This window comes from Mytilus galloprovincialis, chromosome 3 (assembly GCF_965363235.1).
Source record: "Mytilus galloprovincialis chromosome 3, xbMytGall1.hap1.1, whole genome shotgun sequence".
Lineage (NCBI taxonomy): Eukaryota > Metazoa > Mollusca > Bivalvia > Mytilida > Mytilidae > Mytilus > Mytilus galloprovincialis.
This window is the reverse complement of record NC_134840.1, coordinates 38728383-38754384: the sequence shown is the minus strand read 5'-3', so window position 1 is coordinate 38754384 and position 26002 is coordinate 38728383. Positions and strand designations below refer to the sequence as shown.

Below are 26002 nucleotides of genomic sequence, written 5' to 3'. Positions count from 1 at the left end.
ACTGTCATATTCTCGAATTGTTACAGGATATTTTAAATGGGTTGAACAAGGTTTTATGGCTAGCTCAACCTCCCGCTTATATGACAACATTATGTGACAGGAATATAGTATACATAAATACAAGAACATTTAAGACAGAGTACACAAATAAACAACATAATAGCCAGTTGTTTTCCATTCGTTAGATGTGCTTGAGCTTTTGATTTTGCCTTTTTATAAAGCCTTAGGACTTTCCGTTCACATTTCCAATGAAGTTCGATATTTTTGTTATTTTACTTTTTCCTTAAGGCAGTACAAAATAAACACTATTTCAAACAAGAAACTTTTTAATCACAAGTGGTTGCTTTATGTAGTGGGATTTTGTCTTCAAATTTCATATATATATATAACATTGTGTCAAATTACGCATTAAAACCTAAAGCCTGTAGGTTGACCCTTAAAAAACAGCAAAGCTATGCGTGTATTCTCATTTCATTTACTAGAATATGTCACCTACAACATAAATATATTTTCAATGATACAGAAATAATTAAGACTATTTCAATTCAATACGATTATTGAGAGAAAAAGACATCGATCACTGCTCGATTCGCTATAGGTTTACTCAAGACGGGGAATGATAATTAAATGTGGTTCTTGGTCAGACATATTACGATCAGTTTAAATATATCATCTTTTATGGTTCACTAATTATTTGTGGTACTATCAAGTGTACTATACAATTAGAACTTTTTGACAACGTTTGTATTCGATTGACTCTGAATATGCCGTGGTATCGATAATTATTTTTTTCATTTTGGGTCATTCTTTCTGCCTTCACAACAGTGTTTATGACTTTTTGGTCATAAAAAATAAAGTATTACATAATCCTTCAGGTTATTTTTGTATTTTTGAAACAAGTTAGTTTTGTATTTCCGAAACAAAGGAAAGTTCACTGATAATTTGTTTATCTCTTGTTTTAATACTACAAAGCAGCATGTTTAGCATTTTTCTGCACAAACATTGACAAATTATTTCAGTTAGATAGTTTTTGTCACGCTGGGTTTATGATTTATAGCTTTGAAAGATGTTAGTTTGTTTACGAGCGCTAGCTTAACTGACAAAACTGACCATAATATTAAAGTCGGTGAAGTAATATGGATTTATTTGACAAATCTCATAGTGAATATAAGGCTTGCATCTTCCAATAATTGGTCTGATGATCATGGTGCTTGTTCACCTTTGGTTCTCGTGAATGTGTAGGACTTTAATTCTAATCATAAAAAGAAAAATTTATTATCCATAGGCATGTTCAAGTTCGAGCTTATCGTCACTTTCAATATGGGATATCGTAAATGAGACGACAACACAAGAACACAATAAAACAGAAAAAAAAACATCTAGCGAACAACAAACAGTCTTCCACCATAGACAGGTGTCTAAATAATATGTCAAGCTCAAAATAATATTGCATTTAAGATATAAATTAAGCAAACATTACCAATATATATGGTTCTTACAGAATAAACATTATGATATAGTACAGGACAACCACTAAGGAGGCTCACGACTTTGGACACGCGCATGAATTTGTTGCAGGGTTAAATTATTTTTGTTTTTAGATATTTGTTATCCTACTTTTAATATAGACCAATACATAAAAGAACATAGTATTTTTAACGTTAAAAATAAATTGTAAGGTAAGCTAACGTTTAAATTGATTACAAAACCAAAGGTAAAGATATAGTATTAAACCGTGTTGAAGAATGCAAGCAGCTACTGAAACAAAACTTGACATGTACTTTTACAACTCAACAAGGTCTTAAACATGTACACTATAATACAAGGTTGTAAATAGCTAAATACACTATTTTGCAATGCCTAGAACAATTTAAAGGATATGAATGCTGAAAACAAAACTTTTTAGTATTGCTTAATCTACAATTAAGCCGTTTTTGTGAACTTATTTTTTGTAGGATACATGTATATGGTATGTACAAGTTATCATTTTTGTAACTGTATTGTACAAATTACAGTTTGTATTTTGACTTTGTACAAATTTCTATTTCACTAAAAGTGCTTGTACAAATTACAATTTGTACAAAATGCGCCATAATTTCACTCACAACTTGTACAATAATTTATCATATGGATATTGTGATAAAAAAGTGTTGATACACACCATCAACACTTTTCTATTTTTAAAGTCATATTGATTCATTTATATTACCTTGAGGTTATAAATTGAGTTCACTGGCCTGGTGTTTCACATGGTCATTATAATGATTTTAACAAAAGTAAAAGTTAAGGTGTTCAAAACAATAGCTAGTGTTGTTGATCAACAGGATAAATTATATCAAGAAGTTCAGCAATTTTCTGAGATAACACATCTAAGAACAACCATCTTAAGCTTTATGCTAAGAACAAATTGAATGAGTTATTTTCTAAAGTTAAAAATGCTTTGTTTCGTTTTATATGACACATATATAAGAGGGTCTGAAATAGAATGTAAACAAACAAAAATCCCACATCCTGGAATTTTGATTTATTGATTGATTGATTGTTGGTTGTTTAACGTCCAGTGGCAAATATTTCATGCATGTTCATGACATTGTATCAAATTGATCATACTATGCATTATATAATATTTGAACAAGCATACCGCTGTTAGGGCTCATAGCATAATTATCTTTACAACAAAATACCAGTTTAGCTTTGTACCATACTCAAAATGGTTTAATTCTTATTTTCGGATGACACCATACTTTACTTCTCATCCATTGAGAATATGTATCATATTATAAAAACAGCATATGTTGGGGTCGGTCATGGAAGTCTTCATAAAACTAACAAAGAACTCAAAAAACATTTTGCTACCATTAGCCAGGATGCAATACTCATATTTACAACCAACTGTGAACAATGTATCTTGAAACGAAAACGTACTGAATATCAAAACTTGTTGTTAAACCTATAATGTCTGATGACTTCAACTGTAGAGGGCAGGTTGGCCTTGTAGACCTTCAATTTGTCCCCGACCATGAATTTACATTGATAATACACCATCAACATCATCTTACCAAATGTAGCGTGCTTAAAGCTCTGAAATCTAAGAGAGCTGCGGAAGTTGCTTATCAATTACTTGACATTTGTCTTCTCTTTGGTGCACCCCTTATACTCCAAATCGTAAATGGAAGAAAGTTCAATACACATTTACTCGCTGAACTGAAATCGTTAGAATAAGTAATAGTGCATGGGCGATCAAGACATCCCCAAAGTCAAGGATCTGTAAAAAGAGCAAATGCAGACATTAAAGAAATGCTCATATCATGGATGAATGACAATGACACACAACAGTGGTATGAAAGTTTGTGCTTCGTGCAGTTTCAGAAAAATATATCATATCACAGGGTAATTGATCAATCACCTTATTATGCTCTGTTTATTTCTGACTTAAACATAGGTTTATCTTCATCTTCTTGGCCCAAGGGACTTTTGACAAATTTTGAAACTGGGGAAGATTTAGAGAAAGTGTTAAAAGAGGTTTTAAAGGAGAACAGTGAAATTGAGGTTGATGGCACGGATGACAACACAGACGCTGAATCGGTAGAATCAGAAAGAAAACATAACGATTCTGTGACTGACAGTGAAACTGGATCAACAAGTACAACTATTGAAGTTGTATCAAAGGAAACCGAAACCTCAATTATTCGTGCAACAAAACGCGACATTTTCTGGTAAACAAATCCAAGCAGATGTCCTTACAAGAATTACAAAACATAAACAAAACTGAGTGAGTTATCTGTTAGAGACAATGCTATTATCCAAATACCACAGATTGACCGGGTACCAACGGATCCGATGAATATATAATGTGTTGTTATGGAAGTAGGAAATTTTGGCTATCGTGTAGAGAAAATCGTTGGTAGTTTATCAGCAGTCTTACGCAGAAACCAACTAGAACCAATTAGTGACTCTTCTTTGTCCGTTACACAAATGCCAGATTTACAACTTTCCCTAAGGGAAGATGTAAAAATATTTCAAAAACTGGTAGACAGGGTTATCTCTCTTGCAAATGTAAAGGCGGTTGTAACAATATTAAGTGTAAATGCAAAAAGAAGAATGTATTGTGTAATTCAAGGTGGCATGGTTCGCTCAACTGCTCCAACAAATAAGAGCATTGTATATTATTGTAAAGTATTGTAAATAGATTTATCAGTGTGTTTCTAATTCGTTCATAATTAAAATTGTAATTATGTTTTATCATTTGATTTGAAACATATTCTATGTAAAATATTGCACAAGTTATAAGTGAAATTAGAACTTATTTTGTACAAACTATAATGTGTACAGGCACTTTTTTTTACAAATTACAATTTGTACAAAGTCAAAATACAAATTATAATTTGTACAATTGTTTTGTACAAAATGATAACTTGTCACAATATATACAATAAAAATGATTGCACAACAACAGGATGAGTGTAATATATCTCAATCATGTTTATATTCAAAGAGAAAGTAATACTATAATATGTAACGGGTTTATATGCAGTTGTGCTTTTGTCGTAAATGGTATGAACATTAGTAAGGGAATATATTTACGACTGTATTTGTAGCATTAATCGTCTATTATGTTCTTCTACATATCGAGTAAGAGTTAATCCACCATTTCTACATGAACAAATTTCCTTAACAAGTCAGGAGTATGACAGTTGTTATCCATTCGTTTGATGTGTTTGAGAATTTGTTTTTGGCATTTGATAATGAACTTTGATGATTTTTTTTGTTATTTTACTTTTTACACTCAGCTATGTTAAATTTTGAATCTTGTTTTTCATTTTTGCTTAATATGTACATTGTATATCTGCCATTTTGTGTTTCTTTGTTGAAACAGTTACTTTTTATTTTTATAGTGACTAAGATTAGATTACAATGTTGACTGCTGTACTCCAATTTTTGACGTTATTACCTATCATGTCTGTTTGTTTTGCTAACATATTTTTGTCAATATAGTGAAATTCAATTCGACTCCCATATAAGTGAGAGGTTTAGCTAGCTAGAAAACTATGTTTAATCCACATTTCTACTTTAGCAAATGCCTGTAATAAGTCGGGTAATGACTGTCAAAGTTCCATTCGTAATATGTGTTTGAGCTTTTGATGTTGCCATTTCATAAAGGACTTTCAATATCAAATTTTCTTTCGAGTTCGGTATTTTTGTTATTTTACTTTTTAAAATTCTGTTGAATCTAACTTCCGCAAAACTTGTTAATAGACTAAAACGCCAGTAATGTCTTTCTTACATGATTGCTACCCACTCCCGGAACTGTTTTGTGGATTGCACTTCTTGGTCTTCCCTGTTGAAGACAACAACAACTTAGATAAAACTCGTAAATATCTATTCTGGTAAATCTATTTGCTAAAGTAATTCACACAATAACCACAACACAACATGACCGGAGACTCATTATATCCATTGACAAAACAAGGATGCAGTTCCTTATGATTCTTACATCTACTCCTTCTTCGTATAACTCACGTAGTAATACACCGAGATTTTAACTAAAGAAGACCAGTTTTTGAACAACACAATTTAACCACTGGATAGCAATCCTCTGGATAAACATTTATCCAGGTGACAAGCTTATCCAGTCTTTTGAACAACCGGGCCCAGGTAGATATAATGTCCCTGTTTGGAAAGGATAAAATCCAAACCTTGACAATACATTCAATTAAGAACAGTCAGTTCGTATATAAACATATTTCTAAAAATACTATCGGATGCTGAAAATCACTGTGGAAACAACAGGTTTCAACGCTGGGATACGGTAGAAAATGATAATAGGCTTATTCGTGGAGGATGTGCTGACAAATGATTTTCGTTTTTATGTATATAACGTTACATGAAATGTTCAGTTTAGCTATATGTCTGCAAGGCAAGTTCACAAATTGATTCCACGAGCTTTGGTTTTCTGATAAAAAAATGAAGTTTACAGTATTGTTTTGATATGACAAAGTCCAAATTTGGGGTCTCAATGCCTAACTACTGTATAACTGAAAAAAATATAAAATACTCTTTACTTTGGATGTTAACAGCCATGTTGATAATACTTCTGGCGAATGTTCCAGTGATTTGTTGTTAGGTTTGTTATTGTGGGAAAGGGGGGGCGGGGCGGAGAGATTTTTCCACAGATAAATTTTTTGGAATAACTTTTCATTCATTTTGTTAAAAAAAATGATTTTATTTCCTCAAGGCAAGTTGATCTTTGTGAAGTTTTAATTCTTTCAGACCATTCTTTTTTAAATTTTTACTACAGTAATATTTTCACTCACTTTAGGTACTGATTTCTGAAGAAGGTTAATAAATAGATACCCATTTGATAGATGAAAAATGTTACACTTAGTCAATATCACTGTTTTGAGCTGTGATTCATCAGGGTTGCATCCGACAAGTATAGGTAATGTTGTGAAAGTTATTATTAATTCATAGTGAAAAATTGTGTTAATTTAACAGAAAAAAGGAAGGTTACAACTTTAACAGACAATGTTTTCCTGAAATATTTATGCATTTACCTGAATAAAATACAAATGCAACAATGATAACAAATTCTTGAAATTTTTTACATTGATTCAGTAAGTTATTCAAAATGGATTACGGGTACAAATGTTGGTAGGAACAATAAAGAGGACAACACAAGAAATAAACAAGGACATAAGTGATATCATTACGTGCTGTTAAGGCGGCTGAAAAAGTGGGCTTGTGATCGCTGACTTCATCATATATTTCATTGAATAACAATATCAACATTTAGTTCAGGAAACCTATGTTACACGAGTAATCACAGAACTATTACGGTTTATAATTATAATTTGATTTTTAGGGATATTGTTTGTTGTTTTTATAAATAATTACCTTGTCTGTTTATTTTACTTTTTACATTTTTATGGAAATGCTCAGTACCAAACTCGAAGTAGAATAAATGTACGAAGAATTGCATTGTTGTTGGTGGTCTTCATTCTTTAATTCTTAAGTCATGTTTGCCCATTATTCTCTATTCTTTTTTTCTTCGCCGATTTTTCTTTGTTATGTTAACCCCATCGATATCTCTTGTATTTCCAAAAGATAAATCAAAAACCCAGCCCAGAGTATCTAAATTGTACAATGCTTGTTAGTTTACGAATAAATACGAATTGTCAGTTTCTCCCGGATTTATCTCATGAAAGGTTCATTTCAAGGGTTTTTTGTCAATGTTGAGTCAATTTCTGTCCCAATCCACATTCTCCCTCGTTTTCCTCTACATTATAAATCTCCGACCCCCATCAAGATTAGATAACTTTGTTACACCTTGTGATATGGTGCATTACCTTGTTTAAGTCATAAAGCCATATTGAAAACTAAACAAAAAACAATCAAGCAAATGTAAAAATTAGTTGCACAATTTAAATTCCCTGGATTGTGTTGTATTGCATGATTATTCTTTTAGTCGGGTTATGATTTTCTTTTTACCTATGACAAATACTATGTATGTGAAGAAATAGAAAAAAATTAAAAAAGTCTAGTTAAAACACACAACATCGTAATGGAAAAAAACAGAAAAACACGAAAAGATAAACAAATTTCACAGCCACTACACACAAAATGAAGTTAAACTGCCTGACCCCCATCAAATCAGTTGGTGATCCCCTATGCTCCCTAAGGGTAAGTACATTGTAGTTTGGACAACCTGCTCAACTTATTTAACTTCTCGTTGTACATTATTCTCAAAATACAGTGAACAGATCTGTGTTCAAAATCTATGAGGGATTACATAAGTTTAAATATGTATAATTGGTACTTTATGGAAACTAACTCTATGTTCTTTTTTTATTTCTTTTTTCTCTATTTTTTTTTTACTACAAGCAACGCAATCAATTGTATATTTATCCACTGTGATATTAAGATAACTAAATCTTCATGTCTATTCATACATTTGTACAGTTCTAAATCATTTCCGGACATTTTATATCTACATACGATTCAAATTATTTCTAAAAACTGCAACAATAATTCATTTTCAGTTGTATTGCAAATTATATAAGAAATTTGCATATTTTTTATTAGTATTGAAAATAAAGACGTCAAACAAATTGAAGGTACATCAATAAGAAACTTGTCTCATTCTAAATGATGATAGATCACAAATTGCCGTTTGTGGAAATGGTATTTCGGATGTAAACTTGGTAGAGAAAAATGACATACAATCAAGTTTAGATTAAACGGATTTTATTTTTATTAAGGAACTATTTTCTGGTTATCCGGTTGCATTAGTTAATGATTGTTCGGCACGATTTGTGTATTTGTCAATTACATAGGAAAGCGACAGTCTGATTTGCTGATAGTTTTCTATGGGCAGCAGCGAGGTTTGACGGTAACTATTTCAATCAATATTAACATTTCTTAGAAAAGCATCATGATTGTCCAATTATCACAGTTTTCTTTGTTTTATTAACTGCAACGTGTTAATAAGTTCTCATTTATTTCAGGTACTTCATCCATGAAACCTTTTCTTTGAGAGAAACGGTGTTCTCGTGTTAAATATTCCTATCAAAATGATTCCACCAACGATGTTTCACAGAAGGAATTCTACTTCTGTTTGCTTTAACATACAATACAATTCATAACTTTTTATAAATTTGTGTGATCAAAACCAATGGAAATAATATCTGGACAACACCATAAAGCCATCAGTGTAAACGGGACAGTTAATATGTTGGAAAATCATAGTCACTTCAAAAATAATTCGATGGAATTTAATGGAACTTCAGATGATTATGATGAATATGGTTGTCCCCTTATGGGGTATCCGCATGCCGATTTTACACAGATAACCTCCGTTTACAGTGTTCTTATCATAGTGTATGTATTAATCATGATGATGGCAATCTTTGGTAATATTCTAGTAATATGGACAGTTTGGAGAAATGCTCATATGCACACTGTAACAAATTATTACATTGTTAATTTAGCGATTTCTGACTTTTTGGTGGCGTCGATCGATATGCCACTCAAATTGTTAGAATATACCTCTCCATGCCAGTGGCACATCTTTAATAGTGACAACCTGTGTGCTTTTTTGTCTTATACATTGCCAATTTTCGTGTTTGCAAGTGTGCTAACATTGGTTGCTATATCTCTAGAGAGGTGAGTTTACTTTTTTCATACTGTGAGTAACATTTCAAATGAATTTGTAATCACTAATGACTGTATCAGAGTTTCGACAAGCAATTTTTATACGACCGCAAAAATTGAAAATTTTTTGATAGTATATTTGTATGACGTTGGCGTCGTCGTCTCGGCCTCCGTCGTTGTCGTCGTCATCCGAAGACATTTGGTTTTCGCACTCTAACTTTAGTAAAAGTAAATAGAAATCTATGAAATTTAAACACAAGGTTTATGACCATACAAGGAAGGTTGGTATTGTTTTGGGGTGTTTTGGTCCCAACAGTTTATGAATTAGGGGCCAAAAAGGGCCCAAATAAGCATTTTTCTTGGTTTTCGCACAATAACTTTAGTATAAGTTAATAGAAATCTATTGACATTTTAACACAAGGTTTATGACCACAAAAGGAAGGTTTGGATTGATTTTGGGAGTTTTGGTCTCAGCGAATTAGGGGCCAAAAGGGTCCAAAATTAAACTTTGTTTGATTTCATCAAAAATTGAACTATTGGGGTTCTTTGATATACCGAATCTAACCGTGTATTTAGATTCTTAATTTTTGGTCCCGTTTTCAAATTGGTCTACATTAAGGTCCAAAGGATTTTAACAAAAAATGAATTCTTGGGATTCTTTGATATGCTGAAAATAAACATGTACTTAGTTTTTTTCCTTATAGGCCCAGATTTCAAGTTGGTCTAAATCGGGGTCCAAAATTAAACTTTGTTTGATTTCAACAAAAATTCAATATGCTGAATCTAACCATGTATTTAGATTTTTAATATTTAGGACCGGTTATCAAATTGGTCCACATTGAGGTCTAAAGGGTCCAAAATTGAACTTTATTTGATTTCATCAAAAATTGAATTCTTGGGTTTCTTTGATATGATGAATCTAACCATGTATTTAGATTTTGGATATATGGGGTCACCAAAGGTTCTCAACACCTAAATAAAGTAATTCGAAAAATTAATCAGAAATAACACGATGTTTTGATTTATATCAATTATATAAATCAAAACATAAAGGTTATTCCTGATTAATTTTTCGAATTATTTTATAATTAAAGGCGTTAAGAAACCTTTGGTGACCTCACAGTTTAAATGTCTATCGTAGGTATGTCGTGAACAGTGGTCGTTACAGACAAACGTTCACGTAAATTGTCTCAGTCAATGGATGAATTTTATGTGTCAATCAATGGCCAAAGCCACACTGTTTTGAATTTCATTCTAATTTAAAAGCAGTGTAAGATTGGTAATTGAAACTCATTTTAATATCTCACCTAAACTGCTCTTAAATTATGTATATTGGAAATTTGCCAAAAACTTGCCAATATAAAAAGATGCATTGGAGTTATCTGTCTTTGTCCAGAATAGTAGTTAAATCAACTTAAATCATGACTGTATGACATTTTATATTTTATAATGTATTTAAATGAGTAGTAATTGTTGAAAACTCCATTAGAAATTTGAATTGAGATCATTTTTGGAATAAGGGAAAAAGGGGGGGGGGGTGAAAAAAAAATTGTTGGGGTTCAATTTTTCTTATTTCAGATTTCAGAAATAAAGAAGAAAATTTCTTCAAATATCAAAGGATTAATATTCAACAGCTCAAAAGCAAAAAAAAAATATTTTAAGTTCATTAGACCACATTCATTCTGTGTCAGAAACCTATGCTGTGTCAACTATTTAATCACAATCCAAATTCAGAGCTGTATCCAGTTTGAATGTTGTGTCCATACTAGCCCCAACCGTTCAGGGTACGACCTCTGCGGTCGTATAAAGCTGCGCCCTGCGGAGCATCTGGTTTCCATTTAAGCTTGTTTTAATATGAATTTTGATTACTAGAATAGTGTATTGAGAAAAAAAAACAGGGGACGGTTATCATAAGAAAAAAGAAAAGATTTAAAGAAAACTAAATTTAAAAAAAAAAAAAAAAAAAAAAAAAAAAAAAAAAAAAAAACCATTGGCTGAAATGAAAGAAAAAGAGTCCAGAGTGGACTGTGGATGGGAAGTTTCTCTAATGTGACAACCAAATATTACTTTCCTCGAAAGTGCATTGAAAAAGGCATGTTTTTTTTTTTGTTTTTTTTTGGGGGGGGGGGGGGTGGACATCAACGTAAGCTTCCGTAAAGAAACACTATAGTGTGTATACTAAATCTACTATATAACCATTGTTTCGTTCTGTAATCAATTCTAATAGATTTGATGATGCATTTTTGATGCACAATTGAGTAGTATTTTGATAAAATAGCCAAAACAAAGTATACGGACGAGAATGCCCCTACTGTCCCTAAAAACAAAGTTTTAAAACTGAACGTCTGTACTCAGATACAATGAAAATATCTGTCAACAGTTGCCAATCATGGTATATTTATTCATAATATATTTAAAGAAGATTCTCCTAGTAAACATTTAGATTTGAAATGAATTTTACTTTACAGTCGGCTTATAATAATAGTTACGCTTGAAATCCTCTTGCATGTTAATGCTGTATATGCTGTATTGCCGTCTCATCGATGTTTACATGGCATCACTGCTCATGTATTCATGGGTGGGATATAGTTCTTTATTTTATTGTATGCATTCGTAGCGAAAATACTTTTCAGTCTGTAACAGTTTTGTATAAGTTTATTTTTCTGTTTGACGGTTCCTTAAATATTTTTTTTACCGCTACGCCTGGAATTTATTTTTCGTCGGATATGTCTCAGCTTTATATAATGGAATGATATGATATTTCGTCTAGCATTTTATATTGATGATTTGTATATCGTGCTTGCGATGTTGAGATTATGATATCTTCCAGAAAGTCATTTCCTGTTAGTTGAATATCTGAGTTTTATTAAGCCCACTGAACAAGGATTTTTTTGGTCAATTTTATATAACGAGTGGGAAATTCTTCCCATGACATCGAAGCAACTTCCTGCTAAATGCCTTATCGTAGGCAGGTGAAATCATTTCCGGTCTGTTAATCCGTTTTTTTTCGGGTTAAAGTTTTTTAAGTTCAAGTTAAGTTTAAGTTTACTATGTACTTGTGGTCATATGATCAAATCACATTCTTATTGAGACGTGACCTTAAAATATATGCCAAACTTGGTTTTTTTACACTGATTTCGCGGTTACCGTTATAGTGTAAAGTAATTCATCGTGAATTTATGTTCCTTAGGCCTCGGTCACACCTTACCGGATAGCTCGAACGGACGCCTAACGGATAACTTTATTTCAATCCGTTCATGTCCGTTAGACGTCCGTCCATATCCGTTGCATGTCCGTTAAGCGTACGTTTTATCCGTCGACGTCCGTTCTGTCCGGTGGAAAATTTTGAGCATGAATTCTTATTATTCATAATCGATCTTAGAGTATAGGCACGTCTTCACAATCAAGCAGTTCACATTCAGGGCAGACACTGCCGTTTGGCGGAATTTCGAAGAACAAACCAAAACCAGTAACACAGAAACGTTTTGAATATTTATGGGTGCTATAAACAGTTTCGTATAAAAAAAAATATGGAGGGAAACCCCTGTTTATTTACTTAATTGGTGAAAAAGTATCATGTTTTTTGTATTTGATTGTAAAAAATAGTTAATTAGCTTTCAATTAAAACAGGTTGAATGATTGAAATAATTTTAAAAATTATATTAAATATACATGTTTTAAGGAGAGACAACACTGTAAACATCTTGTATTTTAGGCAGTGAAAAATAAAAACTTATTTGCAACCACTGTAGCTCTTTTCGGAGCCAGAAACCGTACCCTGAAACAAGATTTTTTTGAAAGGCCTGGTAAAAACCTATAAATTTCATACAGTTTTGATTATGAAAAATGTGCACGTATCATGTCTTTATGGGTATGAACATGACCAGATCTCAGGTTTTTTATGTTCAAATTAGGCATTTTTTTCTCCATGTTCTTTGGATGGAATTTTTTTAATATGATAAAAGTACACTTTATATTTATTTCATGATAAACTAGAGAACATTCTGATTCCAGTGAAATCTAGTTTTATACAAGTATCTTTATTAATCAGTCCACCAGTAAGAGTCACTTATGCATGGTCCCTCAAAATATGACGTCATAGAAAAAACTGTTGATTGCACCCTATGCGATTTACATGTTTTATTATTGTCGCCTTTGATTTTTCCGTATATCTTGTTCATCCATTTTATCCGGTACGCTTTCGTTAGCTGTCCGTTTTATGCGGTACTGTCCGTTGGATGTACGTTCGACATCCGTTCTGTCCGGTACGTGTCCGTTTCTCGTACGTTGCATATCCGGTGTGTGTTCGTTATGCATCCGTTACACGTCCGTTGTCAGTACATCAAAGGACTCCCAACGGATAACAATTTTGTCAACGGACAACTTTTATTTTCATCCGTTAGGCGTCCGTTCGTGCTATCCGGTAAGGTGTGACAGAGGCTTTACACAGAAATTGAGAGGTCAAAATTGTGTTACTGTATATATAACATAGGAAAAAAATGTAAAAATCTGTTGATTGTCTAATCAAAGCAAATATCAATTAACAGATGAACAAAAGACAGTTATTGAAAGCTAGATCAAAGCCAATAACAACTAATAAATAAATCATGTTATCCAAACTTAAGTATCAAGCAGTACACCAACAACAGTTACTTATTAAGTGAAAAAAACGTAATAAAAATTTTGAGAAGAATACGACATTGTTTGTTTCAGTTTTTTTTTTGTGAAAGTCCGCTTTTCATTATAAGGCATTTCTAGAATGTTATAAAGCTACTTACAGATCAAAAAGGTGTTTCAAGGGCTTCAATCAAGCAAAGAAACTATTCAATATCTATTTACTGAACTTTGATAATGATAGTATATGAAATAAAACATTTTAATGAAGAAAATTTGTTGTTTGGGTTTAACAATTTAGAATGAAGTATTTTTTCGAAACAGACTTTAAAGCATTTTCTTATAATACAAATCCTACGGTAAAATACCAAAGACTAGCACTAAATTTGACAACTCCTCACTTGCTTATTTATAAATTAAGACATTAGAAATGAATTATTTTCTTCACCCTGGATGTTCCTGTTTTCATTGAACACCATGAGAGAAAAAAACAAATAAAGAGTATTAATATTCAATTCTGTGCCTAGGTTTCTGTTGAATTATAGAAACAAAAACACTTAATTGTAGCCGCTTTCTTAATGTTTTCTTCCCATATAAAAAAACACGTTTAATTGTAACTCGGAAACACGATTATAAGATTACAGAGAATTGGAAGAAACCAGATGCTCCGCAGGGCGCAGCTTTATACGACCTCAGAGGTTGAACCCTGAACGGTTGGGGCAAGTATGGACAAAACATTCAAGCTGGATTCAGCTCTAAATTTGGATTGTGATTGAATAGTTGACACCGCAAAGGATTCTGACACAGAATGAATGTTGTCTAATAAACTTAAAATTTGTTTTTTGTCTTTGAGCAATTCACTATGCTGCTGAATATTAATCCTCTCAAAAAAATGTTTGAAGAAATTTTCTTTTTGTTTATGAAATCTGAAATGAGAAAAATTGAACCCCCCCCCCCCCCCCCCGCCATTTTTTTAAATCCCCCTTTCCCTTATTCCATAACTGATCTCAATTCAAATTACTAATGGAGTTTGTATACAAATTACTACTCATTTAAATACATCATAAAATATTAAAATGTAAAAAAAGTGCTTGTTATCACTGAATGGTAAAGATTGTTTTAATTTATCAGTTGGGAGTAAACGTGAATATAATTCCTAAACAATTAGAACAAAAACTCCCAAAATCAATCCCAACCTTCCTTTTGTGGTCATAAACCTTGTGTCAAAATTTCATAGATTTCTATTTACTTAAACTAAAGTTATAGTGCGAAAACCAAGAAAATGCTTATTTGGGCCCTTTTTGGCCCCTTATTCCTAAACTGTTGGGACCAAAACTTCCAAAATCAATCCCGACCTTCCTTTTGTGGTCATAAACCTTGTGTTTAAATTTCATAGATTTCTATTTACTTAAACTAAAGTTATAGTGCGAAAACCAAAAGTATTCGGACGACGACGACGACGACGACGCTGACGCCAATGTGATACCAATATACGACCAAAATTTTTTTAATATTTGCGGTCGTATAAAAAAACATGATAAAAGTTAAAACAAAACTGTCTCTTCAAGAAATATATTAACTTGGCATAAAAATAAGATGTGTTAAAATTTCTAAAGAGAACATTCTACCATGATAGATCAAATGACGTAGAAATAAGCAACTCTATGTCTTCGTTACTCCATAACTTTATTCTATGACTGACGATGGCTATCAATGTTGTACGTTCTTGGTCTTTATTCTATGACTAGCGATGGTATTTCACCCTCTGGATGTAAACTCAAAATGATTTAGAGTTTGGTGTATGCTATCGGCTTTATAACTTACGACGGTATTTTATCTCTCGATATTTTCGTTTTGTGATTGTGTTTTAATATATATAGATATAAAAAGATGTAGTTTGAGTCCCAATGAGACAACTCTCCATCCAAGTCACAATTTGTAAAAGTAAACCATTATAGGTCAAAGTACGGTCTTCCGCACGGAGCCTTCAAGTTGGCCCACACCGAACAGCAAGCTATAAAGTGCCACAAAAATGACCAGTGTAAAACTATTTATGGGGGAAAACCAACGGTCTAATCTTTATAAAAAAAAACGAGAAACCGAAAACACTGATGAACCACACCAACAAACAACATCTACTGAACACCAGATTCCTGATTCATGATTCCAAACAGGTGCAATTAAATGCAGCGGGTTTATATGTTTTCATAGGTATCAACCTTCACCCTTATCTGAAACAATAATGTACCATCACAACATAAAAAGACACACTATAAAATATCAATTGAAATGGTTTAAGTCAATCAAAATACATATTAACACCAGTGAACATACACTGAACGAATACATTTGATCTATGATACAATTTAAATACAAAATCAATCAAATAAGGAATGAATACATAAGGACAACAGTAACATACCGTTGTGAGATGTTAAACAATTAAAAATAGATAAAAACCTTGAACAAAAAGTCGCCATTTACAATAGCATACACAGTAAAATAAAATTGGGAAAGGAAATGGGGAATGTGTCAAAGCGACAACAACCCGACCATAGAGCAGACAACAGCCGAAGGCCACCAATGGGTCTTCAATGTAGCGAGAAACTCCTGCACCCGGAGGAGTCCTTCAGCTGGCCCTTAAAAATATGTATACTAGTTCAGTGATAATGGACGTCATACTAAACTCCGAATTATATACAAGCAACTAAAATTAAAAATCATACAAGACTAGCAAAGGCCAGAGACTCCTGACTTGGGATAGGCGCAAAATTGCGAAGGGGTTAAACATGTCTATGAGATCTCAACCCCCCCCCCCTATACCTCTAGCCAATGTAGAAAAGTAAACGCATAACAATACGCACATTAAAATTCAGTTCAAGAGAAGTCCGAGTCCAATGTCAGAAGATGTAACAAAAGAAAATAAACAAAATGACAATAATTATACATAAATAAAATAAAAGAATGGAAATACTGTTTACAAAATAAATTATTTTGTTATTCATAGTAAGAAGAAATGAAAAATTATAATACCAAACATTTATCAAAGCTTAAATATAGACGAGATATAACCCTGAATAGATAAACATTAAATAACAAAAAAGCATTACAAATAGTATCAACAGGTCAAATTAACAAAAAAGTACGATTTGAAAGTACTCGCTGTTACTGATTTAGTTTCTTACGTCATGGACAGTTAAAGAAGACATGACTTATGTAATGCCAAAAATAAATGTACCAACAGGCAGTAAGTACGGAAGCGTATTAGCGCCACACATTTTTTTTTATTTTTCTTCCTATGTTTGCGTTATAACGCAAACCTTTGCGTTATAACGCAAACATTTGTTTTATCTTATTTCTTATTTAAGATTCAAAGGAAACAGTAGTTATTTATGGAGGAGGCTGGATATAATAAAATTTATCACCTTTGTAGTAATTGCAAAGTAAACTGCTTGAATAATTAGATCATATCAATGACTAATAATGAGCAGAATAATATAAGAAGATGTGGTATGAGTGCCAATAAGAAAACTCTCCATCTATCAATTATATAAATCAAAACATAAAGGTTATTCCTGATTAATTTTTCGAATTATTTTATAATTAAAGGCGTTAAGAAACCTTTGGTGACCTCACAGTTTAAATGTCTATCGTAGGTATGTCGTGAACAGTGGTCGTTACAGACAAACGTTCACGTAAATTGTCTCAGTCAATGGATGAATTTTATGTGTCAATCAATGGCCAAAGCCACACTGTTTTGAATTTCATTCTAATTTAAAAGCAGTGTAAGATTGGTAATTGAAACTCATTTTAATATCTCACCTAAACTGCTCTTAAATTATGTATATTGGAAATTTGCCAAAAACTTGCCAATATAAAAAGATGCATTGGAGTTATCTGTCTTTGTCCAGAATAGTAGTTAAATCAACTTAAATCATGACTGTATGACATTTTATATTTTATAATGTATTTAAATGAGTAGTAATTGTTGAAAACTCCATTAGAAATTTGAATTGAGATCATTTTTGGAATAAGGGAAAAAGGGGGGGGGGTGAAAAAAAAATTGTTGGGGTTCAATTTTTCTTATTTCAGATTTCAGAAATAAAGAAGAAAATTTCTTCAAATATCAAAGGATTAATATTCAACAGCTCAAAAGCAAAAAAAAAATATTTTAAGTTCATTAGACCACATTCATTCTGTGTCAGAAACCTATGCTGTGTCAACTATTTAATCACAATCCAAATTCAGAGCTGTATCCAGTTTGAATGTTGTGTCCATACTAGCCCCAACCGTTCAGGGTACGACCTCTGCGGTCGTATAAAGCTGCGCCCTGCGGAGCATCTGGTTTCCATTTAAGCTTGTTTTAATATGAATTTTGATTACTAGAATAGTGTATTGAGAAAAAAAAACAGGGGACGGTTATCATAAGAAAAAAGAAAAGATTTAAAGAAAACTAAATTTAAAAAAAAAAAAAAAAAAAAAAAAAAAAAAAAAAAAAAACCATTGGCTGAAATGAAAGAAAAAGAGTCCAGAGTGGACTGTGGATGGGAAGTTTCTCTAATGTGACAACCAAATATTACTTTCCTCGAAAGTGCATTGAAAAAGGCATGTTTTTTTTTTTGTTTTTTTTGGGGGGGGGGGGGGGGGTGGACATCAACGTAAGCTTCCGTAAAGAAACACTATAGTGTGTATACTAAATCTACTATATAACCATTGTTTCGTTCTGTAATCAATTCTAATAGATTTGATGATGCATTTTTGATGCACAATTGAGTAGTATTTTGATAAAATAGCCAAAACAAAGTATACGGACGAGAATGCCCCTACTGTCCCTAAAAACAAAGTTTTAAAACTGAACGTCTGTACTCAGATACAATGAAAATATCTGTCAACAGTTGCCAATCATGGTATATTTATTCATAATATATTTAAAGAAGATTCTCCTAGTAAACATTTAGATTTGAAATGAATTTTACTTTACAGTCGGCTTATAATAATAGTTACGCTTGAAATCCTCTTGCATGTTAATGCTGTATATGCTGTATTGCCGTCTCATCGATGTTTACATGGCATCACTGCTCATGTATTCATGGGTGGGATATAGTTCTTTATTTTATTGTATGCATTCGTAGCGAAAATACTTTTCAGTCTGTAACAGTTTTGTATAAGTTTATTTTTCTGTTTGACGGTTCCTTAAATATTTTTTTTACCGCTACGCCTGGAATTTATTTTTCGTCGGATATGTCTCAGCTTTATATAATGGAATGATATGATATTTCGTCTAGCATTTTATATTGATGATTTGTATATCGTGCTTGCGATGTTGAGATTATGATATCTTCCAGAAAGTCATTTCCTGTTAGTTGAATATCTGAGTTTTATTAAGCCCACTGAACAAGGATTTTTTTGGTCAATTTTATATAACGAGTGGGAAATTCTTCCCATGACATCGAAGCAACTTCCTGCTAAATGCCTTATCGTAGGCAGGTGAAATCATTTCCGGTCTGTTAATCCGTTTTTTTTCGGGTTAAAGTTTTTTAAGTTCAAGTTAAGTTTAAGTTTACTATGTACTTGTGGTCATATGATCAAATCACATTCTTATTGAGACGTGACCTTAAAATATATGCCAAACTTGGTTTTTTTACACTGATTTCGCGGTTACCGTTATAGTGTAAAGTAATTCATCGTGAATTTATGTTCCTTAGGCCTCGGTCACACCTTACCGGATAGCTCGAACGGACGCCTAACGGATAACTTTATTTCAATCCGTTCATGTCCGTTAGACGTCCGTCCATATCCGTTGCATGTCCGTTAAGCGTACGTTTTATCCGTCGACGTCCGTTCTGTCCGGTGGAAAATTTTGAGCATGAATTCTTATTATTCATAATCGATCTTAGAGTATAGGCACGTCTTCACAATCAAGCAGTTCACATTCAGGGCAGACACTGCCGTTTGGCGGAATTTCGAAGAACAAACCAAAACCAGTAACACAGAAACGTTTTGAATATTTATGGGTGCTATAAACAGTTTCGTATAAAAAAAAATATGGAGGGAAACCCCTGTTTATTTACTTAATTGGTGAAAAAGTATCATGTTTTTTGTATTTGATTGTAAAAAATAGTTAATTAGCTTTCAATTAAAACAGGTTGAATGATTGAAATAATTTTAAAAATTATATTAAATATACATGTTTTAAGGAGAGACAACACTGTAAACATCTTGTATTTTAGGCAGTGAAAAATAAAAACTTATTTGCAACCACTGTAGCTCTTTTCGGAGCCAGAAACCGTACCCTGAAACAAGATTTTTTTGAAAGGCCTGGTAAAAACCTATAAATTTCATACAGTTTTGATTATGAAAAATGTGCACGTATCATGTCTTTATGGGTATGAACATGACCAGATCTCAGGTTTTTTATGTTCAAATTAGGCATTTTTTTCTCCATGTTCTTTGGATGGAATTTTTTTAATATGATAAAAGTACACTTTATATTTATTTCATTATAAACTAGAGAACATTCTGATTCCAGTGAAATCTAGTTTTATACAAGTATCTTTATTAATCAGTCCACCAGTAAGAGTCACTTATGCATGGTCCCTCAAAATATGACGTCATAGAAAAAACTGTTGATTGCACCCTATGCGATTTACATGTTTTATTATTGTCGCCTTTGATTTTTCCGTATATCTTGTTCATCCATTTTATCCGGTACGCTTCCGTTAGCTGTCCGTTTTATGCGGTACTGTCCGTTGGATGTACGTTCGACATCCGTTCTGTCCGGTACGTGTCCGTTTCTCGTACGTTGCATATCCGGTGTGTGTTCGTTATGCATCCGTTACACGTCCGTTGTCAGTACATCAAAGGACTCCCAACGGATAACAATTTTGTCAACGGACAACTTTTATTTTCATCCGTTAGGCGTCCGTTCGTGCTATCCGGTAAGGTGTGACAGAGGCTTTACACAGAAATTGAGAGGTCAAAATTGTGTTACTGTATATATAACATAGGAAAAAAATGTAAAAATCTGTTGATTGTCTAATCAAAGCAAATATCAATTAACAGATGAACAAAAGACAGTTATTGAAAGCTAGATCAAAGCCAATAACAACTAATAAATAAATCATGTTATCCAAACTTAAGTATCAAGCAGTACACCAACAACAGTTACTTATTAAGTGAAAAAAACGTAATAAAAATTTTGAGAAGAATACGACATTGTTTGTTTCAGTTTTTTTTTTGTGAAAGTCCGCTTTTCATTATAAGGCATTTCTAGAATGTTATAAAGCTACTTACAGATCAAAAAGGTGTTTCAAGGGCTTCAATCAAGCAAAGAAACTATTCAATATCTATTTACTGAACTTTGATAATGATAGTATATGAAATAAAACATTTTAATGAAGAAAATTTGTTGTTTGGGTTTAACAATTTAGAATGAAGTATTTTTTCGAAACAGACTTTAAAGCATTTTCTTATAATACAAATCCTACGGTAAAATACCAAAGACTAGCACTAAATTTGACAACTCCTCACTTGCTTATTTATAAATTAAGACATTAGAAATGAATTATTTTCTTCACCCTGGATGTTCCTGTTTTCATTGAACACCATGAGAGAAAAAAACAAATAAAGAGTATTAATATTCAATTCTGTGCCTAGGTTTCTGTTGAATTATAGAAACAAAAACACTTAATTGTAGCCGCTTTCTTAATGTTTTCTTCCCATATAAAAAAACACGTTTAATTGTAACTCGGAAACACGATTATAAGATTACAGAGAATTGGAAGAAACCAGATGCTCCGCAGGGCGCAGCTTTATACGACCTCAGAGGTTGAACCCTGAACGGTTGGGGCAAGTATGGACAAAACATTCAAGCTGGATTCAGCTCTAAATTTGGATTGTGATTGAATAGTTGACACCGCAAAGGATTCTGACACAGAATGAATGTTGTCTAATAAACTTAAAATTTGTTTTTTGTCTTTGAGCAATTCACTATGCTGCTGAATATTAATCCTCTCAAAAAAATGTTTGAAGAAATTTTCTTTTTGTTTATGAAATCTGAAATGAGAAAAATTGAACCCCCCCCCCCGCCATTTTTTTAAATCCCCCTTTCCCTTATTCCATAACTGATCTCAATTCAAATTACTAATGGAGTTTGTATACAAATTACTACTCATTTAAATACATCATAAAATATTAAAATGTAAAAAAAGTGCTTGTTATCACTGAATGGTAAAGATTGTTTTAATTTATCAGTTGGGAGTAAACGTGAATATAATTCCTAAACAATTAGAACAAAAACTCCCAAAATCAATCCCAACCTTCCTTTTGTGGTCATAAACCTTGTGTCAAAATTTCATAGATTTCTATTTACTTAAACTAAAGTTATAGTGCGAAAACCAAGAAAATGCTTATTTGGGCCCTTTTTGGCCCCTTATTCCTAAACTGTTGGGACCAAAACTTCCAAAATCAATCCCGACCTTCCTTTTGTGGTCATAAACCTTGTGTTTAAATTTCATAGATTTCTATTTACTTAAACTAAAGTTATAGTGCGAAAACCAAAAGTATTCGGACGACGACGACGACGACGACGCTGACGCCAATGTGATACCAATATACGACCAAAATTTTTTTAATATTTGCGGTCGTATAAAAAAACATGATAAAAGTTAAAACAAAACTGTCTCTTCAAGAAATATATTAACTTGGCATAAAAATAAGATGTGTTAAAATTTCTAAAGAGAACATTCTACCATGATAGATCAAATGACGTAGAAATAAGCAACTCTATGTCTTCGTTACTCCATAACTTTATTCTATGACTGACGATGGCTATCAATGTTGTACGTTCTTGGTCTTTATTCTATGACTAGCGATGGTATTTCACCCTCTGGATGTAAACTCAAAATGATTTAGAGTTTGGTGTATGCTATCGGCTTTATAACTTACGACGGTATTTTATCTCTCGATATTTTCGTTTTGTGATTGTGTTTTAATATATATAGATATAAAAAGATGTAGTTTGAGTCCCAATGAGACAACTCTCCATCCAAGTCACAATTTGTAAAAGTAAACCATTATAGGTCAAAGTACGGTCTTCCGCACGGAGCCTTCAAGTTGGCCCACACCGAACAGCAAGCTATAAAGTGCCACAAAAATGACCAGTGTAAAACTATTTATGGGGGAAAACCAACGGTCTAATCTTTATAAAAAAAAACGAGAAACCGAAAACACTGATGAACCACACCAACAAACAACATCTACTGAACACCAGATTCCTGATTCATGATTCCAAACAGGTGCAATTAAATGCAGCGGGTTTATATGTTTTCATAGGTATCAACCTTCACCCTTATCTGAAACAATAATGTACCATCACAACATAAAAAGACACACTATAAAATATCAATTGAAATGGTTTAAGTCAATCAAAATACATATTAACACCAGTGAACATACACTGAACGAATACATTTGATCTATGATACAATTTAAATACAAAATCAATCAAATAAGGAATGAATACATAAGGACAACAGTAACATACCGTTGTGAGATGTTAAACAATTAAAAATAGATAAAAATCTTGAACAAAAAGTCGCCATTTACAATAGCATACACAGTAAAATAAAATTGGGAAAGGAAATGGGGAATGTGTCAAAGCGACAACAACCCGACCATAGAGCAGACAACAGCCGAAGGCCACCAATGGGTCTTCAATGTAGCGAGAAACTCCTGCACCCGGAGGAGTCCTTCAGCTGGCCCTTAAAAATATGTATACTAGTTCAGTGATAATGGACGTCATACTAAACTCCGAATTATATACAAGCAACTAAAATTAAAAATCATACAAGACTAGCAAAGGCCAGAGACTCCTGACTTGGGATAGGCGCAAAATTGCGAAGGGGTTAAACATGTCTATGAGATCTCAACCCCCCCCCCCCTATACCTCTAGCCAATGTAGAAAAGTAAACGCATAACAATACGCACATTAAAATTCAGTTCAAGAGAAGTCCGAGTCCAATGTCAGAAGATGTAACAAAAGAAAATAAACAAAATGACAATAATTATACATAAATAAAATAAAAGAATGGAAATACTGTTTACAAAATAAATTATTTTGTTATTCATAGTAAGAAGAAATGAAAAATTATAATACCAAACATTTATCAAAGCTTAAATATAGACGAGATATAACCCTGAATAGATAAACATTAAATAACAAAAAAGCATTACAAATAGTATCAACAGGTCAAATTAACAAAAAAGTACGATTTGAAAGTACTCGCTGTTACTGATTTAGTTTCTTACGTCATGGACAGTTAAAGAAGACATGACTTATGTAATGCCAAAAATAAATGTACCAACAGGCAGTAAGTACGGAAGCGTATTAGCGCCACACATTTTTTTTTATTTTTCTTCCTATGTTTGCGTTATAACGCAAACCTTTGCGTTATAACGCAAACATTTGTTTTATCTTATTTCTTATTTAAGATTCAAAGGAAACAGTAGTTATTTATGGAGGAGGCTGGATATAATAAAATTTATCACCTTTGTAGTAATTGCAAAGTAAACTGCTTGAATAATTAGATCATATCAATGACTAATAATGAGCAGAATAATATAAGAAGATGTGGTATGAGTGCCAATAAGAAAACTCTCCATCTAAGTCACTATTCGTAAAAGTAAACCATCATAGGCCGAATTACGGTCTTCAACACGGAGCATTGGCTCACACTAAACAACAAACTATAAAGGTCCCCAAAAACGATATCCAAGTTACTACTAGTATATATATTACAAAGAAAATTGAGTAAATTGAGGTTATACCTAAGAAAAAAATCAACCCTGCTAATATAGCTATAACCGAATATAAATATACTTCCAAAGTAAGCTCTCGTTTGAGAACTGTGTAAAGTAGGTTACATTCAAACAAGCTACCCTTTGGCAATAAATGTATAGAATGAAGATGTTTTATTAATAAAATTATGTTCTCTCTATTCAAATTGCTACCCAAGCATCTTAAAAATACTTCATTATATTGAAATGAAAATTCAATGACTTTCTATCAAAGAATCTTGATCATATTCTGAGATTTAAAAACAATGTTTCCTTATTAATAATTCATTTTAAAGCAGAAAGATCATTTTGTCTATTTGACTTGGAGGTTGCACAATTGTATGACATTATTTTTGATCATTCAATTTTAATATGACTATATACTATATCTATTTTCTTGTTAAATTATATACTTTTCTGATGCACAAATCAGTCTTAATTTATGTATAATTGCACTTCAATTATTCCATTATTCCTATGCATATCTATTATAATGATTTGGCCTTGTATGTATGTTTCTTTTTTTATCTACTAGTAAATCACATCCGAGATGAATGACAGACGGACATTTATACAAAACTTAATGAATAATTGAAATAAAGATGTTTGCGTTATAACGCAAAGGTTTGCGTTGTAACGCAAAGGTTTGCGTTATAACGCAAAGGTTTGCGTTATAACGCAAAGGTTTGCGTTATAACGCAAAGGTTTGCGTTACAACGAAAAGGTTTACGTTATAACGCAAAGGTTTGCGTTATATCGCAAATGTTTGCGTTATAACGCAAAGGTTTGCGTTATATCGCAAAGGTTTGCGTTAAACGCAAAGGTTTGCGTTGTAACGCAAAGGTTTGCGTTATAACGCAAAAGGTTTGCGTTATAACGCAAACATAGGAAGAAAAATAAAAAAAAAAAAAAAATGTGTGGCGCTAATACGCTTCCGTAAGTAAGAAAGTTAGGTGTGAACTTTTTTAAAGAAAAAAAAAAGGAATATGGATGTATCTCTTTACATCCCGCTTGAAAAGAATAAAAATTTAGTAATGTTTTATGATATACTAGTAAATGTAAAGTTCGAAAGATATTTTTGACATGACTGTAAGTTTGATTTTATATTGATACATATAGTACTTACTGTCAGTCACTGCCAGAACTCTCAGATCTGTACTTAGTGTCTATTTGTTGTTTGAATGCACAGTACAAGTACTCGGCCACATCCACTCTTTTGTAAGATGTATTTCTATTTGTATTCATCTGATAAGTTTAGCCTTTTCCGACTGGTTATTTTAGTTTGCTTTTATGTTCTACTGTTCAACCACTGTCCCATGTTAGGGGGGATAACAAGTAAAAAATAAAAAAGATACTCAACTCGGAGGAAAATTCAAAACGGAAAGTCAATAATCAAATGGCA

General features: G+C 32.4%; 1 protein-coding gene across 2 annotated transcripts in view; it reads left to right on the top strand.

Annotated features, from left to right (window-relative positions):
- Window positions 1–26002, top strand: part of LOC143066408 (QRFP-like peptide receptor) — an 84531-nt gene that overhangs the window by 22018 nt on the left and 36511 nt on the right. Inside the window, exon 2 of one of the 2 annotated variants that reach the window (XM_076239344.1) lies at window positions 8505–9162. In XM_076239344.1, the coding sequence (XP_076095459.1) occupies window positions 8672–9162 (491 nt within the window). In that variant the 5' untranslated portion in view covers window positions 8505–8671. Of the gene's footprint in view, window positions 1–8494; window positions 9163–26002 lie in introns of those variants that run through there. The other variant, XM_076239345.1, reaches the window with a different exon arrangement.